At 34.2% G+C, this 22969-nt stretch overlaps 1 protein-coding gene across 5 annotated transcripts; it reads right to left on the reverse strand.

Moving 5' to 3' along the window:
- Positions 1-250: 250 nt before the first annotated feature.
- Positions 251-4807, reverse strand: LOC123193594 (survival of motor neuron-related-splicing factor 30-like). Of its 5 annotated transcripts, XM_044606641.1 has the most exons (10): positions 4744-4807; positions 4551-4633; positions 3296-3364; positions 2737-2790; positions 2509-2628; positions 1940-2022; positions 1761-1836; positions 1364-1540; positions 1031-1159; positions 251-648 (listed from the first exon to the last, which is right to left on the reverse strand). In XM_044606641.1, exons 2-10 carry the CDS (start codon positions 4623-4625, stop codon positions 484-486), a joined length of 948 nt encoding a protein of 315 aa, XP_044462576.1. In that variant the 5' UTR covers positions 4626-4633; positions 4744-4807; the 3' UTR covers positions 251-483. The 5 variants fall into 5 exon arrangements, with proteins under 5 accessions (XP_044462576.1, XP_044462578.1, XP_044462575.1 ...); XM_044606643.1 differs by lacking the exon at positions 2737-2790 and having other exon boundaries at positions 4744-4803; XM_044606640.1 differs by lacking the exon at positions 4744-4807 and having other exon boundaries at positions 4551-4737.
- Between the last annotated feature and the right edge of the window lie 18162 nt (positions 4808-22969).

The following is a 22969-nucleotide window of genomic DNA, read 5'->3' on the forward strand; positions in this document are numbered from 1 at the left end:
CTTATCCTTCGCGGACAAATCTTTGAGTAACTCAACATTTTCCTTTTCTTTGGCATCTTGGAGTTCACCCCAACTTGGATAATGAAATTTGCACTAAAATTGTTTTCGAATTTAACACTTTCATGTTCAATTTGGTTTCGCATTGAATCCTTTTAGAAATCAGATTTGGATGGTATGCTAGCCACTTTATCCCTTTGTGTTCCCTCTGGCCCCAACCCCTCACAAAAATAAGATAAAGGGCAAAAGCAGGTTGACAGGAAACAACTGTTCAGGAAAATACTACCATTATTCTACATAAACAAAAGTTCTTAATAATGCAGTTGTGTTTATATCATGTTTAACAATATTCCTTCCCCGTGTCATTACTCACTAGCAGAAGAAGCCCATTCACTTTGGGGTTAACTACAAGACTGAGCTGGTTCACCGCAAGAAGACTTATGGCCTGGATACAGAAAGCACCAGAAATATTATGTGGTTGCCAGTCTACTCTTCGATCTCAGCATTTCCTCCTCCCTTGAGATGCAGGTGCTTTTCCCTTTTCTGAAACTCTGTCAAGCCCTTTCCGCTTCCTGTTACACCAACCTTACCTTGGGGGTCATCAGGAGACTTGAAAATGCTCTCTCGTTTGCGACCCGAGAAGAAACCTACCTGGGGAAGCAGAGTGGAAAATACTAATCAGAGAAGTTTCTGAAATCATATTTATCAAACACAATGTTCTGGAAATGTTAACCAATATTCAAGATCCCCTTTGCAGGGAAGTAAACAGGGATCAGATTATAAAGACAACACAAATTTTCACATCACCTTTTTCTTGAGGAAAATTCAAGAACAAGAAGTTAGGACTACTCAAGAGGCAAGGTAACACACAAATGTCGTTCTGCAATTTAAACTCACAAATTTTATATCCCAAACGATATTATATCTTTTCATTAATCGTGTTTGTTGCACACAACTGATACCAACTTTTTCCTAGCAATGAAGATCTACAAGTTCATGATGCAAGTAAAACTAAGAACATATGCGGGCATACCTTCTTAGTCTTGCCTTTTGTCGTCTGGAATTGCTGCCAAGCATTTTGTCGCTTGTTTTGGGAGACCTCAAGTTGCTCAAACCTCACCTTTGACTTAAAAGCATGTATTTTCTTCCGTTTGGCGGCTTTCTGCAGATGAGCTAGTGTTATAAATGTTGTCACCACAGTATCATATCAACTAATGAAATTAACAAAAGATTAAAAGAAGGTATAAGTGCAAAGGCAGTGGTAGATTGAGAATCAACAACTAAATCCATGAAGTGATACAGAACAAGTACAGCATGAAATAAATGACTGCAAACACACAAAACTTTGTGAACAAATACTACTTACTACATCCTCTGGGTCTTCAGGATTTATACGAAGCTTTGCAGGTAAACTTCGTGACTGAAAGTCAATTGCAGCAGCTTGCTCAATTTTCCGTTTTATTGCTTGTTTTGTAGCTTCAGCTACCTTCTCAGCTTCCAACAAAGCATTAACTTGAATGGGCCTTACATTGGCAGGATCAACCTGAGATTAGCAACCATCCGTGAATAAATCACAATTTAGTTTTCTAATTTAATTCTAGATGAACCATGGAAACTCACACCCTGCCTCACCCCCCCTATATCTAACAACAAAAAATGAAGCTATAAGGGCACTGGCTAAGAGCATAATGAAAAAAAAAAAATTCAAATATATGTGTTCATGAATAGAAATTCAATTATTCAATAATGAGACAGAAAAATACCTCTTCCTTATTACCCCAACCATCAAATGCTACATAATATCCATTTGGTGTAATAGCCTCAACAGTACCATCATACCTGAATATTCAACTAATCAAAAAGAGAAAACGGGGAAAGGAGGTAAAGCAAATGTATAAAAACAGAAAAATCTAGTAAGAAGTGGATATCTTTTTATACAAACCATTCCCCATCTTCACTCCAAACAGCTTGAACTTTTGTGCCCACTGTAAAATCCCGGTGATGGGCAGAGATGCCACCTGATTCCTAAACGTTAAAAAGGAGAAGATTGGCTGAAAAATCTGTTATGGTTATCACATGGAATTGTATACAAAGAAAAGACAACCATAAAGTATTCTTGACAAAAAATGACGTCAAAGAACAAAAAGATACATCAAGTTTATATAGATGGAAGATACCAGCCACAATGATTGGCAGGCAAATAGAAATAAATTCTGTTACTGTGCAGAATCAAACAAGACACATTACATTGTTATAGCTACTGCTAGAAGAAGCCTATATATCCACACAAAGACATGAAACGAGAGTTTATATGGCAAATTGAAATACATGCATATAGCTGCTGAAACCAGCATATCCAGGACATTTATGCTAGTACATGTAATAGAAAGAGAAGAAAAGAAAACCAAATTTTTTTCACATCGTGGTCAACACAAAATCTTAATGTCATGAACTGTAAAGGACATTCTGACAAAAATATCCAGAAATAGTATATAAAAGTTGCTACTTTACCGTTTTATTTCCATCAGACTGGAGTAAACTAGGAAATGCATTATTACTTGTTCCAGTATCAGATCCAGAAACCGTATTTTGTTTTGCAGTTGCAAGGAGTTCCTCAGTCAGAGTAATCACCTGCATTCCAAATCGTTTAACACAAGTCTAATACAATTAAGGAATACAATTATTTAGATTGTAAAAGGTAAATAATTGTTAATTTCAAACTTAGAATCTCATTGTGACATCGGAAATCAGGTGAGAGGAAAGCATGCTTGACATCACGACACATAGCACCACCTGCACAGGAATCAAGATAGAAGTGATGTGCAACTTGTCGAGGCTCTAAACTTTTTACACATAGCTCCAATAATTCTTTTCCCATTCTCCATGAAGTTGCCAATTCAGGAGAATATGAACTTTATTCAACATAAGAACCATCCTCACCTTTCTAAATCATAAATGAAAATAAACCTCCACGGGATCCATAGCAGTTAATTCTTGTTGCCTATTTGAGCAACATGTTGATCCTTCAAAATAGGAGGAAGCTAGATGATAAAAAGATCTACAGAGGACACCTAGACATCCAAACAACATCTACTGTGATTTTATGAATTCTCAGTGCTAAAAAAAATTTACTACCTTTTCACATAAGAATATGCAAACTAAGACCATATATAGAAAACTCAAGGAGAGTGAACCCCGGACACAAAGAAAATGTGACAAAACAAATAACTTAATGATAAAACTTCACTGAAATAAGTAAAGAAAGATAATATCTAACTCAACTAATCATAAGACTTACCTCAGTGAGCTCCTTTTCCATATCTGCATATTCAGAGTTTCCAGGATCATCAACCAAAAGTTGTCTGACCTGTCCAATCAAGGGAGAAAAATCATTACTCATTGGAGAATAACATGTATGCAACAATAAATAAATTTAGCCAGCATTTACCCAAAATTTCGCATGTATGATTAAATTTAGGAGGTGAGATAGATAACCAGCACCAAAAGAAAAAGACACATAATAATTTAGCAAAACAATTTGAAACAATTAGGGGTTGATTCGAGTTGAACTGAACCCAAATAGGGCTCAGCAAGAGCTCAACTCGAATCTAGAAAAGCCAACTTGACATTAAGATCAACTTGTTCGAATTGTTAGAGAAAAAGAAGAATTGTTCGAATCCAAATGAATCTCCTAAGAAGAAGAAAAATCGTTCAAGAATGTTCAAAGAAGAAGAAGAATCGTTGACAATGTGAACTCCAGTTTGAGCCAAGCTAAGTTCAAACTGAAATTTTTTCGGCTAAAACTCAGCTCGTTCAAGCTGAAAAACGATCCAAGCTCAGGCAGTTTGGATCAAATTCACCCCTAGAAACAATCATATATTGTCCAGATAATAGAACAATGAAAACCCCAAGTTCAATCAATGACCTTAAGCGTAAAATTTGCTGCAACATATGCTAAAAATAGCCCAGATAAAAAAAAACACTTTCACAGTAGAGACGTCTCTCATGAATATAACCACGACGTTGAAGAACAATTTTGACTTTATACACAGTCCAACATAAAATTAATATAAATAGTCAGACTCTAGATATCAACTCATTAAAGCTAAGTCACACCATAACATTTACAAAAAAATAATCGAACCAATCCTACAATAGCTCGAACAGAGCACCGAACTATTCATTAAATAAAACCCTAGTTCGTTCAGTTTGAGAATACCCTCAACTTTAAATTTCAAAAAAACCCTAATCCCAACTCGCAAATTGGCAAATACCCATTTCGTAATTCTCAAAATTACGAAAAATAAACACAATCTAAAAAAATTTGAAACCATTCACTAATACAATAATGAAAAAAGTAACCTGTTGGAGCCATTCTTTATATGTACAACCATTCACGAACTATTCATTAAATAAAACCCTAATACGTTCAATTCGAGAATACCATCTACTCTATATCTCAAAAACCCCTAATCGCAGTTCACAAATTGGCAAGTACCCATTTCGTAATTCTCAAAATCAAGAGCAAAACATAATCTAAATAAAAGTAGTACCTGTTGAAGCTGTTCTTTATACGTAGAAAGATTTGAAAAGAGCTCTTCTATACTCAACTCTTGTCCCCCTTGCATCTTGTTAACTTTATGAATTAAAGACAACAACGAAAGAGAAACAAAAAATATCAAAACTTGAAGTAGACGATCAAAACTCAGAGACAGCTATAAAGAAGATCAAAACTTCAAAGAGAACCTTTCCCTTGATTTGAATCCCTTTAAATCTGTTTATCTTATTCTTATGACAGAAGCAATTGGGCTCGATTCCGACCCATTTACATATAAAATAAAGGCCAAACGACTATTTCCCACCCAAGGTATGCTGTAATGACGAGTTTCCACCCTTTAACTATGGAAACACCAAACACCCACCCATGGCCGGTTAGATTTAACCAAACCCTAACGGTGGTAAATTTAATTGCATTTCCCCCCCTAAAAGTTTAAAAACTAACATTTTTTCCCTAAGCTAAGTTTGAAAATATTGCATTTCCCCCCCTAGGGTTTATTTCCAAACCCTTCCAATTTCCAAACCCTTTTCCGTCGCTTTCTCCGGCGCCATCAACGGCCGTCTTCCCCTCCCGACGGTTTCTCTTCCACCGACGGCGCCTCTCAACTCGACCTCAACGTATCCGACGCAGAGATAAGCCGTCTGGGAAGAGAAATCGTCTTCCCAGACGACGAAGACGAGATCGATCGATCTCGTCTTCGTCGTCTGGGAAGACGATTGTCTTCCCAGATGAAGACGACTCGTCTTCCCAGAGGACGACGAGTCGTCTCGTCGTCTCGTCTTCGTCTGGGAAGACGTCGTCTTCCCAGACGACGACGACGACTGGGAAGACGAAGAACTTCGTCTTCCTCGACGAAGTTCTTCGTCTTCCACAGCTTCTTCGACTCCGATTGGAAGTCCAAATGGGAGGAAAGAGTTCTCTGGAAGGTGAGGATGCTTCGGGAGGGAGAGACCGTCTGCAGTGGAGCCGGAGACCGTCGGCAATGCTTCGGGAGGGTGAAACTGCGATTTTTGAAAACTTAGGCTGGGGGGGGAATTTTAGTTTTTAAAGTTTAGGGGGGCAAAATATATTCTATTTTAGTTTATTTTTAATATTCTAGAGAAAATGACAATTTTACCCTTGTCACCGTTAGGGTTTGGTTAAATCTAACCGGCCATGGGTGGGTGTTTGGTGTTTCCATAGTTAAAGGGTGGAAACTCGTCATTACAGCATACCTTGGGTGGGAAATAGTCGTTTGGCCTAAAATAAAATCAGATTGCCACAATGGCGCCCAATTTAACCTTACATAGGGCCAATAAAAGTATGCTCACAGACCATTAGTACAAACTTGAATACAAATAATGATATATTACTATATATTAGAGTGTTTTGTTTTTAATTTAAAATTATTCAATTAAATAGTGATAAATCAATGTTTGTATACATATTTTTATTAAAAATTTTAAGGTGTATACATTTGGAAATTTGTATGGTTTGGGCCTTGACGAGTCTGACTAACGGTTGGTCCAACAATAAATTGAATAAATATTAAAACAATATTCAACTAAAAAACATTGTGATCTGGTGGTATATTACGTATATTCTTAGACAAAAATTTGGTTACATCATGTTGACATCAATGTAATAAATTGATTGACGTGATTTGTTCGATTTAACCGTAACTTGATCTAATCTAATAGCTAACAATAATTTAGACATTGATTTGAATCAAATTAACCACCAAGTCTCAATTGAACTGATTCAAGTAATTGACCTGTTCAGGTTTTAAAACACTAGTATTAATCAATGATTGTAAATCATCTACTATAGTTAGTTAGTTAAGAAATCCAAAACATAAGAGATTAACTATAACTATACAAACATATAATGGATATGGTTCAATATTTAAACATAATTTTCTAGAGTTTCTAATTCATTTCATGTACCCAATATGGATTTAGGGACAAAATTTGCAATTAACACTTCATGTTTAGTAATTAATTAAATAGATTTCTTTTGGCCTATCTTTTGTACTTTATACACACACACACACACACACACACACGGATGGTTGACATATTAACTTGATATATCAAAATATTCTAATTGACATGGTTAATATGGATTGATATGGTCAAATATTTTAGTTGATATGGATTGATATAGTCAAATATTCTAATTATCTTATAGATACTGTTAGACCTCTGTTTAGCTGCTTAATTGTCTCATTATATATTTTTTCTTCTTTGTTAGCATGTATCTTGGTTGTATATATTCTTAGATAATATTGAAATACACGAGTTGGATGTTTTACGCAATATCAATTTTTCTCAAGGTATCAAAGCACTTCTTCACATAAAATACAAACTAAAAGCCACTGTTTCTAGCCTGTGACATGACAAAGAGAGAAACAACAACCAAGAATGACATAGATGAATCTCCATATCTTTTTTGTTGCTTAGATCATCTAGGCCTAATATTTGTATCGAAGCCTTACAACGGTGACAATTTTGTCACATGAAAGAGTTCCATAGAGACAACCTTATATGCAAAGGGCAAGGGCAACTTCATTTAGGGCTGGATTCGAGCCGAGCCAGCTCGGGCTCGAGCTCGGCTCGGCTCGGTTCGAGCCGGGCTCAACTCGGCTCGATCGAGCTCGAGCCGAGCCCGAGCTGGCTCGGGTTGGCTCGGTATATTTTTTTAAAAATTTTTTTATACAAAACGGCGTCGTTTTGATTTTTATATATATACAAAACGGTGTCGTTTTGATATAAAAAACGAGCCGAGCCGAGCTGTTACCGAGCCGAACTGAAAACGAGCCGAACTCGAGCCGAGCCGAATTCGGCTCGAGTCGAGCTCGAGCCGAACTCGAGCCGGCCCTCAAAAAGCCGAGCCGAGCTCGAGCTGGCTGCAAGCCGAGCTCGGCTCGGCTCGAATCCAGCCCTAACTTCATTGATGGAAGTTTGCCTCAACCAAAAAATACATTGTCAAATTTTCAACGATGGAAAAGAAAAAAATGATGCTATGGTGAAGGTGTGGCTTAAAAATTCCTTAGGAAAAGAAATCCAAGAGACTGCTCATGATATATGGAATGAGCTTTGCGAGAGATACAGGCAAAGCAATGTCCCTCACTTATACAAAATTCGAAAGAAATTCTCAAATTTGGTTTAAGCATATGATGAATCATTGACTCAATGTTTCACCAAATTTAAAACCTTATGAGAGGAATTGCATATGTATGATGCTATGCCAACTTGCACATGTCATGCCGCAAAAGATCATCAACAACATTGAGAGATAGAAAAGGCACATTAATTTTTGTTGAGATTGAATAGTGGATAAAGTAATGCCCTAAAACCAATCGTTTTGGATATTTGTGACTATGTAATGTATTCATTTATTAACAAAAGGTTATTATTCATGTATGTTGATATTAAACATAATATGTTTGTAAAAATAATATATTCTTAGAATGATAAAATCATGACAAGAGGATTGGATAACTGATCATGAGAACCATATGACACATTAGATGTTCATTTTAGAAACGCCTATAATCTCGATATTACTATGACCAAGGACACCAGTGATAGTGATGAAATTATTATAATGTTAAACATTTCTATCATTTTTATCAGTTTATGTTACAAACTTTTATTTTAATATGTTTGGCTACATATACTATGGGGAGGATGCCGATGTTATTATGTGATAGACATTTTTTGTACACTTTTGATAGTTTTTGTAAAAAAAAAAAGGTATTTTTGTAATTTTTAGAATTTATGAATAAAGTGTTATTCAAGTTTTTATGTGATTCACTTATGAGTTTTTGAAATAAATGTATACTTAAATGGTCTAATAAGTGACAACTCCCTCTAGAGAGTAGTATTGCTAGAGGGTGTGCTGCAAGTTGATATCAAAACATAATTTTGGTACCCAAAAGATATATTAAGTATGTGTGTAGCTAAATAAAGTAAGAAAGTAAGCCCCTCATGTTATGTTGACTGCATTTGTAGCCGATCATTATAGGTAAAATTTTATGATATCTGTTAAGTTTATATGAAGACTTATAGTTCTAGGTTTTTTAGGAAAATAAGGCATACTAGAAGAAAAACTAGAAATGATAGAGTGACAAACCTAGGACAATTCCCTATACAAGTTTGAATACTTAACATATTAAAAATTTAATCTAATAGGTGTTGAAAGAGCAGAGACGTGCTCTAGCTTAAGTTAATGAGTCAGTTTAAACATTAGCACCACAGGCATAGGGCTCAATGGATGAGGTATCCATATAGTTACCGAGGACAACCAAGATTCAACTACTTCCTATTTTTAATTTTCCCAACATAAGAATCCATTACAGCTGAGGAGTGGATGAAGTTAGTTAAGAGTCTTATGACCTTGTATGAGATGACAAACTAGGAAAGGATCATGTATGCCACATATTTTTTCAAGTCTAGTGCTAGAACGTGGTGGAATCTGGCCTAAGAGATGGCAAAAATTTCATAAATGTCTTGGTCAAAGTTCAGAAATAGATTTGAGGTAGAGTACAAAAGTGGAAACATAGTCAAGGAATAAGCCAATAACTTTAATAATTTGGCGAGGTATGCCTCTGAGATTGCTAATACAGAGATTGAATGGATAAAGAAATTTGTATATGGGTTTGATCTAACTATAACCTGAGATATCATAATGGGTATACAGCCGCCCTAGTCGTATAATGAGGTCCTAAGTAGAGCCTTAAAATCTAAGGTATTTTAAAGAGGATGTATGGCCAATCCATACTTACACAAACCCTAGTGCCAACATTAGTGTTTTAATCAAGAAGCAGTAGTGCTTAGACTCAGAGAGGCCTTTCTTCAAGTAGAAAAGAAAAAGGTCATTCTAACCTAAGGGCCATAAAAAAGGTTAGAAGGGAAACAAGAAGGAAATGGACCATAAATTCCTATGTGTCAGAAATGTGGCAAACATCACAAGAAAAAATGTTTGACTAGGTAGGTAGTTTGCTTCAGATGTTGTTAGTTAGCATATATAGCTAGATTCTATCCTAAGGCTCTAACTCGAGTCAAGTAACTAATGGGAAAAATGACTACAAGAGTGTTTACCATTACACAAAGACCTGTTGAGGCCAACTCGTCCATAGTTACTGGTCAAATTTCTTACTTTGGTACCTTTTTATATATTTTAATTGATTGTGATGCTACTCATTGTTTTATAGCCAAAAGTTTAGTTGAGAGGTTAAAGGTATAACTAGTAAGGGTGGCATAAAGAGTTAAGATAAAGTTACTAGATGGCTAGTTAGTGGTTAATGATGAGATGCTTCTAGGACAAACCATTGAGATTAAGGGTAGGTAACTACTTATGGATCTGATAGTCTTTGAGATGTTGGATTTTAACATGATCTTAGGGATGAATTTTCTAGGGAGAAAAAAGGTTGAAATTGACTATCAATGTAAGAAGGTTTTATTCTGTCTAAAGAATGGTGATTAGTTTGAGTTCGGTAAGGGGCATATCAAAAATATGATGATTAAAGCCATGAAGGTAAGGAAAATGTTAAGTAAATGGTGCATTGATTTTCTAGCTCACATAGTAAGTAAGGTAGAGTCAAACTTAAGTATTGATAGGATGCCAATTATTCAAGAGTTTTCAGATGTTTCTTAAAAGAGTTATTAGGATTAGCTTATGAACAAGAGATAGAGTTCATTACAAAGTTAACACCAGACAGAATGCTTATTTCAAAGGCACTATATAAAATAACCCCAACCGAATTATAAGAGTTAGAAAAAAAGCTCCAAGAGATACTGAAAAATTGGTTCATAAGACTGAGTCATTCTCTTTGAGGAGCTCTCATCTTTTTTTGTAAAAAAGAAAGATGGATCCATGAGGATGTGTATAGAGTGGTTGTATCTATTTGTGCTTATTTGATTACATGTGTGTGGAAATTGTAATGCACAACCATGTAGGTAAGCCATATGTCCGTGTATGTTGTGACAAGGGCAAAATGGTCTTTTCTTATGTGATTCATGAAATTTGGCTAAGTCTGGAGGCATGCACACTCGTGTACGATGTATCCTACCCTAGTTTGCATACCAGTGTATAATTCATGCATGGCTATGTATTAGGAGAGAGTACACCCTTATGCATGACAAGTACACCTCTGTGTACAATTAGGAAAAATCAAGGAAAAGGTATAAAAGGTTAGTAATGATTATTGATAATAATGGTAATGACTATTTTACTCCTATAAGGGATGAAAACAAATGATAAAGCCCTTACGAAGGTTGCTTGTGATGGGAACTCTTATAGGCATGTCTGATTATGTGAATGACAATATGAACCACAACTGGAGTGATTTTGAGTTGAAACCACCAATGACATACCTTGAGAATTTTACCACCAAGCTATGTGTAACATGTGTTCCACCAAGTTGTGTGCAGCATGGATTTATTACCAAGCTATGTGTAATGTGACTTGTTACCAAACTATATGTAGTATGATTGTGTCACCGAACTGTGTGGTGTGATGGTGAAAACAATAAGGTTAGTTTGTGTGACTATCTATATGACCTTAACCTTAAGCTTGGTGCATATGTACTAAGTACTATATATAAGTGGTGTCAAGGATATCACATGCTTTCACTAGACATCGAGGATGTCATTTTTATATTGTTAGATATGAGTCATTAGGGATGACGTCGATTGTGAAATAAGGCACAAGGTATCAAATTACTTAAATAGGCATCTAGGATGCTAAGGAAAACATCCAAAACACCACAACCTCGATGGATATGAGATATTTGGAAATATTATATAATATTGTGCTATGTGTTTACCTACTTATTGAGTGTGTTTCACTTATTGTGTTTCCTTGTGATATTGCAGATAGATTTATTTAATAGTGGGGCGGCTGTGAAGGTAGCAAGTTAACATAAGAAGTTGCATAAGGTGTGAGGCATTTTAGTCAATTATATTGTGTTTTTTTTACTTGCATTCATTTATGTACATGGTTTCCTTTATGATTTAGTTTTCAAACACTAGATGTGGATTAAAATATCTATGGTTTGACTTATACACTTTTGGAATTATGAAATTTGATATTTGGATTTGAAAACTAGTACCAATGCATTTATTACTTTACTGCATCTCTTAGGAAATTTTGAGTTAACAAGTCTCTTTAGATACATATTTTAAGTAGAGGTATGAGTCCAAAGAAAAGTGTTATATTTTTGGTATTAGAGCATGGTTTTAAAAATCTATAAGTGTTAAGTATTAATATGTGCATAAGTGTTTACGTAGCCTTCATACAATGTTGACCGCTTCTGCATGCTGACTATTGTGATTATTATATAACCTACATTTGAGTTATGGTATGTATGTAGCTAAACTTGTGTGTGATTTTAGAATGAGGAGGTCCATGAGAGTTATAGGCAATGAACAAAAGGTAGTTAGGGAAAAACACAGGGGCAAGCTTTTGGTGCAGTTGCAACACCACAGATGGATACTCTTATAATTAGATAAGTTGTTCAATAGATTCTTTAGGAAAATCATGAGGCATCAAAAAGTGTAACACATCTGATAGAGGTCCTTCATATTGCTAAACACCTACTAGTTATGAATATACAATCTCAATAAGACCGAATAGGTGAAAGACTTCAGAGAACCACAATTTTTAGAAGTAACAAGGGATAACTACATCTCATGTATAGTTTAGCAAGCAAACACCAACTTTAGAGTTTTTCAGTGGTATAAAGACAGGGTCAGTTCTAGTTCAGGATTGGCTTAAGGCCATAGAGCTCTTTAAGATGACAAATCATGAAAAGATCTAAAATGTCACTTATTTAATGAGAACTTATACAAAAGATTTGGTAGTGGACACTATAAGACGCTCATTAAGTAAGTTTAGAGAGGCCTTTGAAATAAAGTTCATAACACCTGATATTCTCTATGTCTAGGTACAAAAGTACCTTAACCTAAGACGGAAGTACATGACCATGAATGAATTCTTCATGAGACTTAATGCACTGATTGGATATGCTCTAGGTGTGGCTTACATTGAAAAGGGAAAGATAAATATTTTCATCATTAAATTGGGGTCAAACATAGCAAAAGATATGTTATATTATACGAAGGCATTTGGTAGAGCTTAGAGGTTAGACATAGCAAAAATGAGAAGACCAACCAAGGTGTGATGATCCTCCTCCTTGCCATAGGTGTGGGTGTAGGCACACAAGTGACTACACAGGACAAAGATTGTGTTACCGATGTAAATAGTTAGGTCACTTCACCCGTGAGTGCATAACTATAGTACTAGTCCATACTAAGTAGATTACTAACGAAGGTCAAGCTAGGGTTTTTGTTGCCATTTTGGCATAGACCGAAGCTAGTCTATTTAGTATGACGAGTCAATTGTTTTTCCATTTTTGTTATTTATATATGTTGATTGATTTTAGTGCTATGCACAATTTTATTGCACGTGGTATCATTGAGATGCTAGGATTATAGCCTATATCTATTGATAATATATGCATTGAAATGTTTGATAGAGACAAATTTCTTAATAATCAGATATTGAAGGGTGAGACAGTGACCTTGACAAGTAAGAAGATGATAATTAATCTGATTGTATTTGATATGTTTGATTTTAATATGATTTTGAGTATAGATTTCATAAGTCGATATGGAGCTGAAATTGATTATAGAAAGAAGAAAGTCTGGTTCTGTTTAGATGATAGTGAAGAGTTCACCTTCAGTGAGGGTCATAACTGAGTATGATGATTAGAAGTGTTAAAGCTAGAACAATGTTGAGTAAAGGTTGTACGAGTTACTTAGTGCATGTTATGAGTGATAATTTAGTCTCGAGTTTACAATCCACTCTGGTTGTATGTGAATTCCAAGATGTGTTTCCTAATGAGTTACCAAAATTACTATCAGAGAGAGGAAAATGAAGTTTACTATTAAGTTAGCTCTTAAGAGAATGCCTATCTCTAAAACACCATATATAATGACCTTAATCAAACTCAAAGAATTGAAAAAGCAGTTGTAGGAACTTCTGGATAGTGGTTTCATCAAACCAAGCTATTTACCCTAGGACGAACAAATAATTTTTGTGAAAAAGAAGAAAGGGTTGATGAGTATGTGTATTGATTACATAGAGCTAAATAAGATAACAATAAAGAACAAGTACACATTGTCGAATATTGATGACCTATTTGATCAATTAAAAAGTGTTTCGGTCTTCTCAAAAATTGAATTGAGATATAGGTATCATCAAGTTCAAGTTGTCAAGAGAGACATTCCAAAGACTACATTCTGAACCAAATATAGACACTATAAATTTGGGGTGATACCCTTTAGATTAACAAATGCACCGATAATCTTCATGGATTTAATTAATAAAGTGTTCCAAGACAATCTTGATAGATTCATTATGGTGTTCATCCATGATATTTTAGTGTACTTTAGGACTTGTGAGAAGAAAGAGCAACATCTGAGATTTGTATTATAAAGATTACATAAAGGGGGCGTTTGGTTTGGGTAATGTTTTATTACCAAAATAGAAAGATTACCTTAAAGATAGATTACTTAGAAGATTACTGGGTATAAATGATTACTATGTTTGATAAAATTTGGTAGGTATAAATAATTATTGTGTTTGGTTAAAGGTAATAAAAGATTACTAGTAAATTATTTTACTTAAATGCCCTTGAATATAATTATTTAAAAATATTTTTTTATATTATTTGTCATTAATTAAAAATAAATTTATTTTTGTCTCAAAAAATTAATAAATAATAATATAATTATAATAAAATCAAGAATACCTTGATAAATTTTAAATACCTAAGGTGAATGTGGTATTCAGATTACCAACTATATCACCTGTCACGTCAGCATTGGTAATAGAATATTACTGTAATATTTTATTACTGACAAACCAAACAAGGGAATAAAAGATAGATTACCAAGGTAATCTTTCAATACTAGAACCAAACGCCCCCAAAAAGTAATTATACACTAAGTTCTCCAAGTGTGAGTTCTGGTTAAATCGAATAGCATTTTTGAGAGACATAGTATTAACTAATGGTATCGCGGTAGACCCAAGTAAGGTTAAGGTTGTGTTAGATTGATAGAGACCTAAGATAGCTAAGAAGGTTTGAAGCTTCTTAAGATTGGCAAGGTATTATAGATGGTTTATGGAGTTGACCAAGAAAAATATTCTTTTCAAATGTTCTGATGCTTCTGAAAGGAGTTTTTATAAGTTGAAACAAAGATTGACTTCTATGTTGGTGTTAGCACTAACAACCAAAGGTGAAGATTATGACTTGTATATAGATGTTTCTCACCAAGGTTTGGGAGCTATGTTGATGTAGAGAGGAAAGATGATCATTTATGCCTTTGTAGCTTAAAGATTATGAGATTCGATACCCTACCTATGATTTGGAGTTGGTTATTATGGTGTTTACTTTGAAATTTTGGTGGCATTATTTGTATGAAGTGAAATGCAATATGTACACAAATTATAAAAGTTTAAAATATTTCTTTACTAAAAAAAAAATTGAATATGAGTTAAAGAGGTGGTTAGAACTAGTAAAAAACTATGATTGCCCAAAATAGATGATTTATTTGATCAACTAATATGAGTTATAGTGTTCTCAAAGATTGATCCAAGATCAGGTTACTATTAGGTAAAGGTGGTTGAGCAAGATATACCCAAGACAACAATCTGGACAAGGTGTAAACATTTTGAGTTTGTTGTAATGTCATTTGTACTGACCAATACCTTTGCAGTGTTTATGAACTTGATGAACAGGGTGTTCTATGACTGTTTGGACAAATTCATAATGGTGTTTATTGATGATATTCTAATATATTCCAAAAGTCATGAGGAATATAAGGAGCAACTGAGGTTGACTTTGCAACGGTTAAAGGAAAGACAGTTGTATGCAAAATTTTCAAAATATGAATTTTGGTTGGATAAAATTGCATTCTTAGAGCATATAGTTTCAACTAAGGATATATCAATTGATCTGAGTAAAATTAAGAATGTTAGACTGACAGAGGCCAAAAACTATCAAAGAGGTTCAAAGTTTTCTGGGTCTAGTTAGGTACTATAGATGATTTATGGAAATGTTTGCTAAGCTAGCAAGACCTTTCATAGATGAGGGTTTTTGCTACTCAAATAAGTGTTTTTCTTAAGAAAGAGTTTATTCTCAAATGAACTAATGAAATAAAGGTAGAACTTTATGAAGTTTTATTATTATAAGATACCACAAATGTTAGACAGGACAATGTGTCATCACTAATGGTCAATCATAATAAGGAGGTCACTTTATCGAGCAAGCCAACTCAAGGCACATAAGTGCTATATAAGTCTAGCCAAGTATGCTAAGAACAAAAAGGATTTAGTTTTCTCTTGACTTAACATGGTGACATACTGGTTATCAATGACGATGAGCCCATGACTTATACTGATGTTGTTTCAATCTAGACTTTGAAAAATGGCTTGAAACCATGAAATTTGAGATAAACTTCATATACCAGAACCAAGTATAGACTTTGGTGGATGCACTTGAAGGGATCAAACCTGTAAGGTGCAAATAGGTTTTCAAAAGAAAAATCGACATGGAAAGTAATAAGCGTACCTATAAAACATTATTAGCTACCATATGTTTCACCTAAAAACATGGCATTGACTTTGATACTAGTTGTTATGCTTAAGTTTATTAAGATTATGCTTCTTATAGCTATATACCATGACTATGAAATCTAATAGGTAGATGTCAATATTGTCTTCTTAAATGGTAACCTGGTAGAGGATATGTATATGACATAATCCAATGGTTTCATTCTTGATAGACATATAGATAAGGTATGTAAGCTACAAAAATTCATTTATGGACTAAAGTAGGCAAGATATGTAAGCTGCAGAAGTCCATTTATAGACATAAATAGGCTTCAAAGAGCTAAAACATTCTTTTTGATTAAGTTGTACACAAGTTCAATTGCATTAAGAATGAAGATGAACCATGTATGTATAAAAAAGCCAGTAAAAGTGTAATAACATTTCTAATATTGTATATCAATGACATATTAATTATTGGAAATGATATACCAAACTTACAATCGGTAAAGACTCTATAAAAGACTTAGAAGAAACAACCTATATCCTTGGTATCAAGATCTACAATGATAAATCACATAGATTGTTTGGATTGAATCAAAATACGTACATAGATAAGATATTGACTAGGTTCAATATGAAAGAGTCTAAGATAGGATTCTTGCCTATGTCTCTTGAAAGAGATATGTCCTTAGATACAATCTGATAGAAACAAGATAAGTCAGATCCCATATGTATTCGTTATAGCATTTTCATATACGTTATGCTATGTTCGAGGATTGATATCTTATATGCCTTGAGCATTTATAATAGATATCAATCTGATCTAAGTGAAAGTCATTGGAAAGTTGTCAAGAATATCCTCAAATACATAAGAAGGACAAAATATACTTTTTTGATTTATGAAAGAGAGATTAACTTTACTGTATGAGGATACAATGATGCTAGTTTTCAAACTCATCGAGATGACTTTAAATCCCAATCAGAATTTGTGTTTTGTTTAAATGGTAGTGCAATTAACTGGAAAAACTCTAAGCAAAGTATAGTTAGTGATTTTACAATGGAGTCCAAGTACATTGCTCTCTCTGAAGCAATGAATGAAGCTATTTAGATTAAGAAGTTTATCACTAAACTTGGAGTGATTCCCAACATTATTAAGCCAATTGAGCTTTATTGTAACAACAATGGAGTCATTGCTTAAGTAAAGGAACCAAGGTCTCACCAACAGTCTAAGTACATACTTAGACGATATTACCTAATTTAAGAGGTCATTCAACGTGGAGACATACAGATCGTAAGGGTTGAAACAGATGACAATTTGACAGACCCGCTGACCAATCCTTTGTCGTAGTAGAAACATGATACGAATATTAAACATAATGTGTTTGTAAGAAAAATATGTCTTTAAAATGGTAAAATTGCAACAAAATGATCAAACAATTTATCGTGAAAACCCTATGACACATTAAATGGTCATTCTAGAAATATTCATTATCCCGATGTTATTATGACTAAGGGCACGAGTGATAGTGATGAAATTATTATAGTGTTGAACAACTCTATCAAAAAGTGGTAACAGTTCTCATATGTCAAAGTTGTTAGCTGAAAGCTTGGTGCAACACATGAGTACATGTTATAGATGTGTTCATTAGATAGACCCAACAGGAGAATTTCTAGATGAATAGTTACTTCAATGTCTATAAGAATAAATCCTTTAACTTATGAGGTTTATGTGGTCTTTAGATTTGAAGTCATTCAATTAGTTTCGTACAAATATTGGTATGGTTTGACACTATCTAACATGTCGTCATAAAGATAATAATTAGTCATATGAAGATTTGTATGGAGCTATAGTGGATTAATAGATAATTTGTCACTCACCGAGTACGAGAGGTGATATCTTGCAGAAGAACACTAAAAGACATCATAACTACTCAAATATATAACCACAATAGGATTAGGTTCTATTCTGATTTGAGTCATTTGGTTATTGATGTGTATTAGTTCATACTAAGAAGTCACTAAGATAGACACATATCTATGTCTTAGCTTCAAGAGATATCGATTAATGAAAGGATTGAACTATGTGCAATTATATAATGGCCAAATGACTATTTCCCACCTAAGGTTTGATGTTTTCTCAAGTTTCCACCCTTTAACTATGGAAACACCAAACACCCACCCATGGCCGATTAGATTTAACAAAACCTAACGGTGGCAAGGGTAAAATCGTCATTTTATCTATAATATTAAAAATAAACTTAAATAGAATCTTTTTGCCCCCCTAAACTTTAAAAACTAAAATTTTCCCCCAGCCTAAGTTTTAAAAAATTACAGTTTCACCCTAGGGTTTCTTTTTGAAATCTCTGGCTCCATTGACGACGGTCTCTCCCTCCCGAAGCATCCTTTCCTTTCGGTGATCTCTTTCCTCCCATTTGGACCCCCCATCGGAGTCGGAGAAATCGTGGAAGACGAAACCCAGTCGTCATCGTCTTCATCTTCCAACTGCGATCGGGCTTAATCTTCGTCTTCATCTTCCAACTACGATGAAGAAAACTGCGATCATCGTCGTCGTTAGATAAGTCGTCTGGGAAGATGATTTCTCTTCCCAGACGACTTATCTCTACGTCGAATGAGTAGTGTAAGAGTTTAGGGCGGTCGTCGGTGGAAGAGAAACCGTTGGGAGGGGAAGACGACCGGTGATAGCGTCGGAGAGATAAACCCTAGGGGGAAATGCAATATTTTCAAACCTTAGGGGGGAAATGCGATATTTTCAAACTTAGCTTAGGGAAAAAATGTTAGTTTTTAAACTTTTAGGGGGGAAAATGAGATTAAATTTACCACCGTTAGGGTTTTGTTAAATCTAACCGGTCATGGGTGGGTGTTTGGTGTTTCTATAGTTAAAGGGTGTAAACTTGAGAAATCATCAAACCTTGGGTGGGAAATAGTCGTTTGGCCTTATATAATTGATAAAGTTGAGAGTAGTTTACTAACACTCTATCAGATGAGTGGCCATCATACCTAGTTAGAGGCTAATCTTGGTATGTCTAGATTTGATATGAATCTAAATATTACCAATTTGATAAACAACTTATAGGTTACACACACACACACACACACATAAGAGTTAATTCAGATTCTAAGGTATTGGATTATTTGGTAATCATCCTGGTGTACATAGGGTGATATAAATTCTGGAATGAATTGGGTTTATGTAAAAGGATTAATTTAGCCCTATTTGACTTTTATTGAGACAAGAAAGAGCGGTCGTGTAACACAAATGACCATTCCTATTAAGTAAAGGGGAACAACCATGCATGCGATTAATGCATGACCATTCATGGCATTCTCAATTTATACGAACGTGATTTCATAATTTAGAATGTTTATTACAAACCCTAACCGTTAGCCATGACTCCTAATACACACATATACTATCCACAAAGCCCTAACTACTTCTCATCAGTAGTAAAGCCTCTTCAACTTTGTGTTTCAAGTGGATACTGAGGCGCTGCCTCGTTTATGGGTTGCATAACGATCTCAATAGCCATGTAAAGTTTTGGATGAGCCTTTAAATGTAAGTGTTGTTTCATAGAACACCCTATGGTTGTTTATGCATGTTCATGCAATTATTCACTATAACATGATCTTGGTGAGGTATTCAAGTTTCTTTCTCTATTTTTTTTTTATTTTTTGTAATGTATTTCACTGCCCTATTGGTATTCGATGACTAAAAAACCCAATAATAGTAATTTTGGTTGTCTTCAATCAAACATTTTATCCATGGAATTGATGCTAACTTTAAGTTAGATATTTTTTTTAGCCTTACAAAAAGAGCACACAATTACACAAAGACAATAGCCACATCCCATATTCAAAGGTGCAACCTTTCCAACAAAGAATGATCATTCATTGAGGCAAACCAAACAAACTAGAAATAATTATCAAAAGTATGTGATCATTGTGGAAAGAATGGGCACCTTAAAAAGGAATGTTTTGAAATTGTAGGCTATTCACCAAATTGGAGGACAGGCCAACCAAAGGGACAACAACATGGACTTAGTGCAAGTCCAAATGGCCAATGCACAATAGCTTGACATAATACATAATAGAAGCAAGGACACAACGATAGTATAACTGTTGTAGCTCATCAATAAAACACAAACTTGCAAGAATGCACCATTCCAAATTTGGGACTAATATTAGAACAAATGTCAAAACTAATAACAATGTTGGATTCTCAATAAAATAATGGTAATGAGACCTTAGCTTTTGGCAGGTAAAGGCACTTTTATGACTAATCATTGGATCATTGATAGTGGAGCCTTAGGGCATATGGTTGGTAATGATAAAATATTTTATTGCGCTAGACATGTTTCATCTTATCCTCTTGTTAAAATACCCAATGGTATAATACTAGAAGTATTACAAATTAGACATGCCTAAGCCACACCAAACATTAAATTAAAGGACGTGATACACATACCTGGTTTTATTTGCAATATTCTATCTGTAGCCAAAATTACCAAGGACCAAAATTGTTCTATAATATATTTCCCTTATTTTTGTATTTTTTAAGACCTACATTCAAGGACGTTGATTGGTCTAGGTAAGCGTTGAGATGAGGTGTATTAACTAGAGAAAGTGCATCAAATTGCAAGTCATAACATGCTTCGTTCTGATCCAATTTTGTGGCATCAATGCCTAGGCCACCTACATTACAATAAGTTGCATTGTTTATTTCTTTTCCAAATAAGATTGATAACATATGTGATGCTTGCCATAAGGCAAAGCAAACTTGATTATCTTTTCCTTTAAGTTGTACACATAGTGTTAAGCCTTTTTTTCTTATTCATGTGGATATTGACCAACCCTCTTTAAGTGGAGCACATTATTTTTAACTATTGTTGATGGCTTTTTTAGATGCACTTAAGTATTTCTCATGAAATTCAAATGTTAAACTCGTGATTATATGACCATGTTCTATAATTTTGTTGAAACCCAATTTGGCACTGAGATACATGTTATTCATAGTGATAATAGTACAAACTTTTTATCCTTAAATGACTTCTTTATAGAACATGGTATTGACCATCATACATCTTATGTTGGTACTCCATAACAAAATGTTTGAGTGGAACACAAGCATTATCAAATACTTGATGTAGTTTGAGCATTATGTTTTCATGCTTATTTGCCCTTGAAATTTTGGGGGGAATGTGTATTAATTGTTGTTTATCTTATTAACTTGATTCCTACACCCATTCTTAATAATAAAAATCTTTATGAAGTTCTTTTTGTTAAGAAACCTAGTTATGAAAATTTGAGAGTATTTGGATCTCTTTGTTATGTCTATAATAAAACACATGATAAATTCTCACTTCGCTTTACACGATGTATTTTTCTTGAATATTCACATGGTAAGGAAGGTTTTAAGGTGTATGATTTAGATAAAAGGAAAATATTTGTGTCAAAAGATGTTATCTTTTATGAAAGTCATTTTCCTTTTCAGCCAAAACCTTTTGTGACCTCTCAAGAACCCATCGTGAAAATTTTGAACAATTTCTTGTACCACCATAACAAAAACATAGTTGCAGGAAGAAGTTCCTTCCCAGACAATCATTCAACCAAGCCATGTATAAATTACCTTACATCAATCTAACTCATCCACATCACATAACATAGCCAATGCAAAGCCACATCATAATCGACAGGTGTCCACAAAATTAACAAGTTATGACTATGAATTGTTACCCTTTCTAGTTCCACCTCCTGAAGCTCCTCTACCAATAATCAATTTGAGTAAGTTTTGTCCTCTTTCACAAATTTTATCTTACTCTCATTTTTTCAACTCACATAAAGTTTTTCTAGTTTCTTTTCTTCCATAGATAAACTCGGGATTTTAACCAAGCTATTCAAGACTCAACATGAAGACATGTTATGCAACAAGAAATTAATGTATTTGAACAAAACCAAACATAGAGCCTTAAAGAGTTATCACTAGAAAAAAGGCTATTGATTCAAAATGAGTCTATAAAAGATCAAATATTAGTCAAATGGAACAGTGAAATACTTCAAAGCACATCTTGTGGCTAAGGGTTATACTCAATTGAGGGGATTGATTGTCATGATACATTTTCACTTATAGCCAAGATTACAATCAAGATAATCAGGCTACTCTTCACTTACTACAAATCTAGTTTTTCATGAATGTGCCAAACACATCAAGATTGATTGTCATTTCATTTGAGATTAATTGCTTACCAAGGAAACATACACCGCACACATTTCTTTTTCTCATCAAGTAGCTAATCTTCTCACCAAAGCATTAGGAAAAGTTGTTTTACTTTGTCTTTTTAGCAAGTTAGACATTGGAGATCTCCACACTCCAACTTAAGGGGGGAGTGTTGAGAATATAAGGTTGACATATGAAGTTGATATGCCAAAATATTGTAATTGATATGAATTGATATGAATTGATATGGTTGATATGGATTGACATAGCCAAATATTCTAGTTACCTTGTACATACTATAGGACCCTTGTTTATCTGCTTTATTATCTCATTGAATATTTTTTCTTCCTTATTAACATGTATCTTTGGTTGTATATATTCTTAAACAATATTGGAATACACATGAGTTGGATGTTTTACCTAATATCAATTTTTCTCACAAGTATAGCCTAATACTTGTATGCTAAGGAAATAAAGGCAATGAAGATCTTGATTCATCTAAACTCAATAAATAAAAAAAATATATATATTTTGATGATCATTGTTATCTATTTGGTCACCAATAATACTTTATAGCTTAT

Source organism: Mangifera indica, chromosome 12, assembly GCF_011075055.1.
Source record: "Mangifera indica cultivar Alphonso chromosome 12, CATAS_Mindica_2.1, whole genome shotgun sequence".
Classification (NCBI taxonomy): Eukaryota; Viridiplantae; Streptophyta; class Magnoliopsida; order Sapindales; family Anacardiaceae; genus Mangifera; species Mangifera indica.

Coding starts and splice junctions, on each gene's coding strand:
- LOC123193594 (XM_044606641.1), bottom strand. CDS start 4,625: ATGCAAGGGGGACAAGAGTTGAGTATAGAAGAGCTCTTTTCAAATCTT. Junction 2,629..2,736: donor CCTCTCACCTGATTTCCGAT/GTCACAATGAGA, acceptor TTTGGAATGCAG/GTGATTACTCTGACTGAGGA. Junction 1,541..1,760: donor GTTGGGGTAATAAGGAAGAG/GTATTTTTCTGT, acceptor TGCTAATCTCAG/GTTGATCCTGCCAATGTAAG.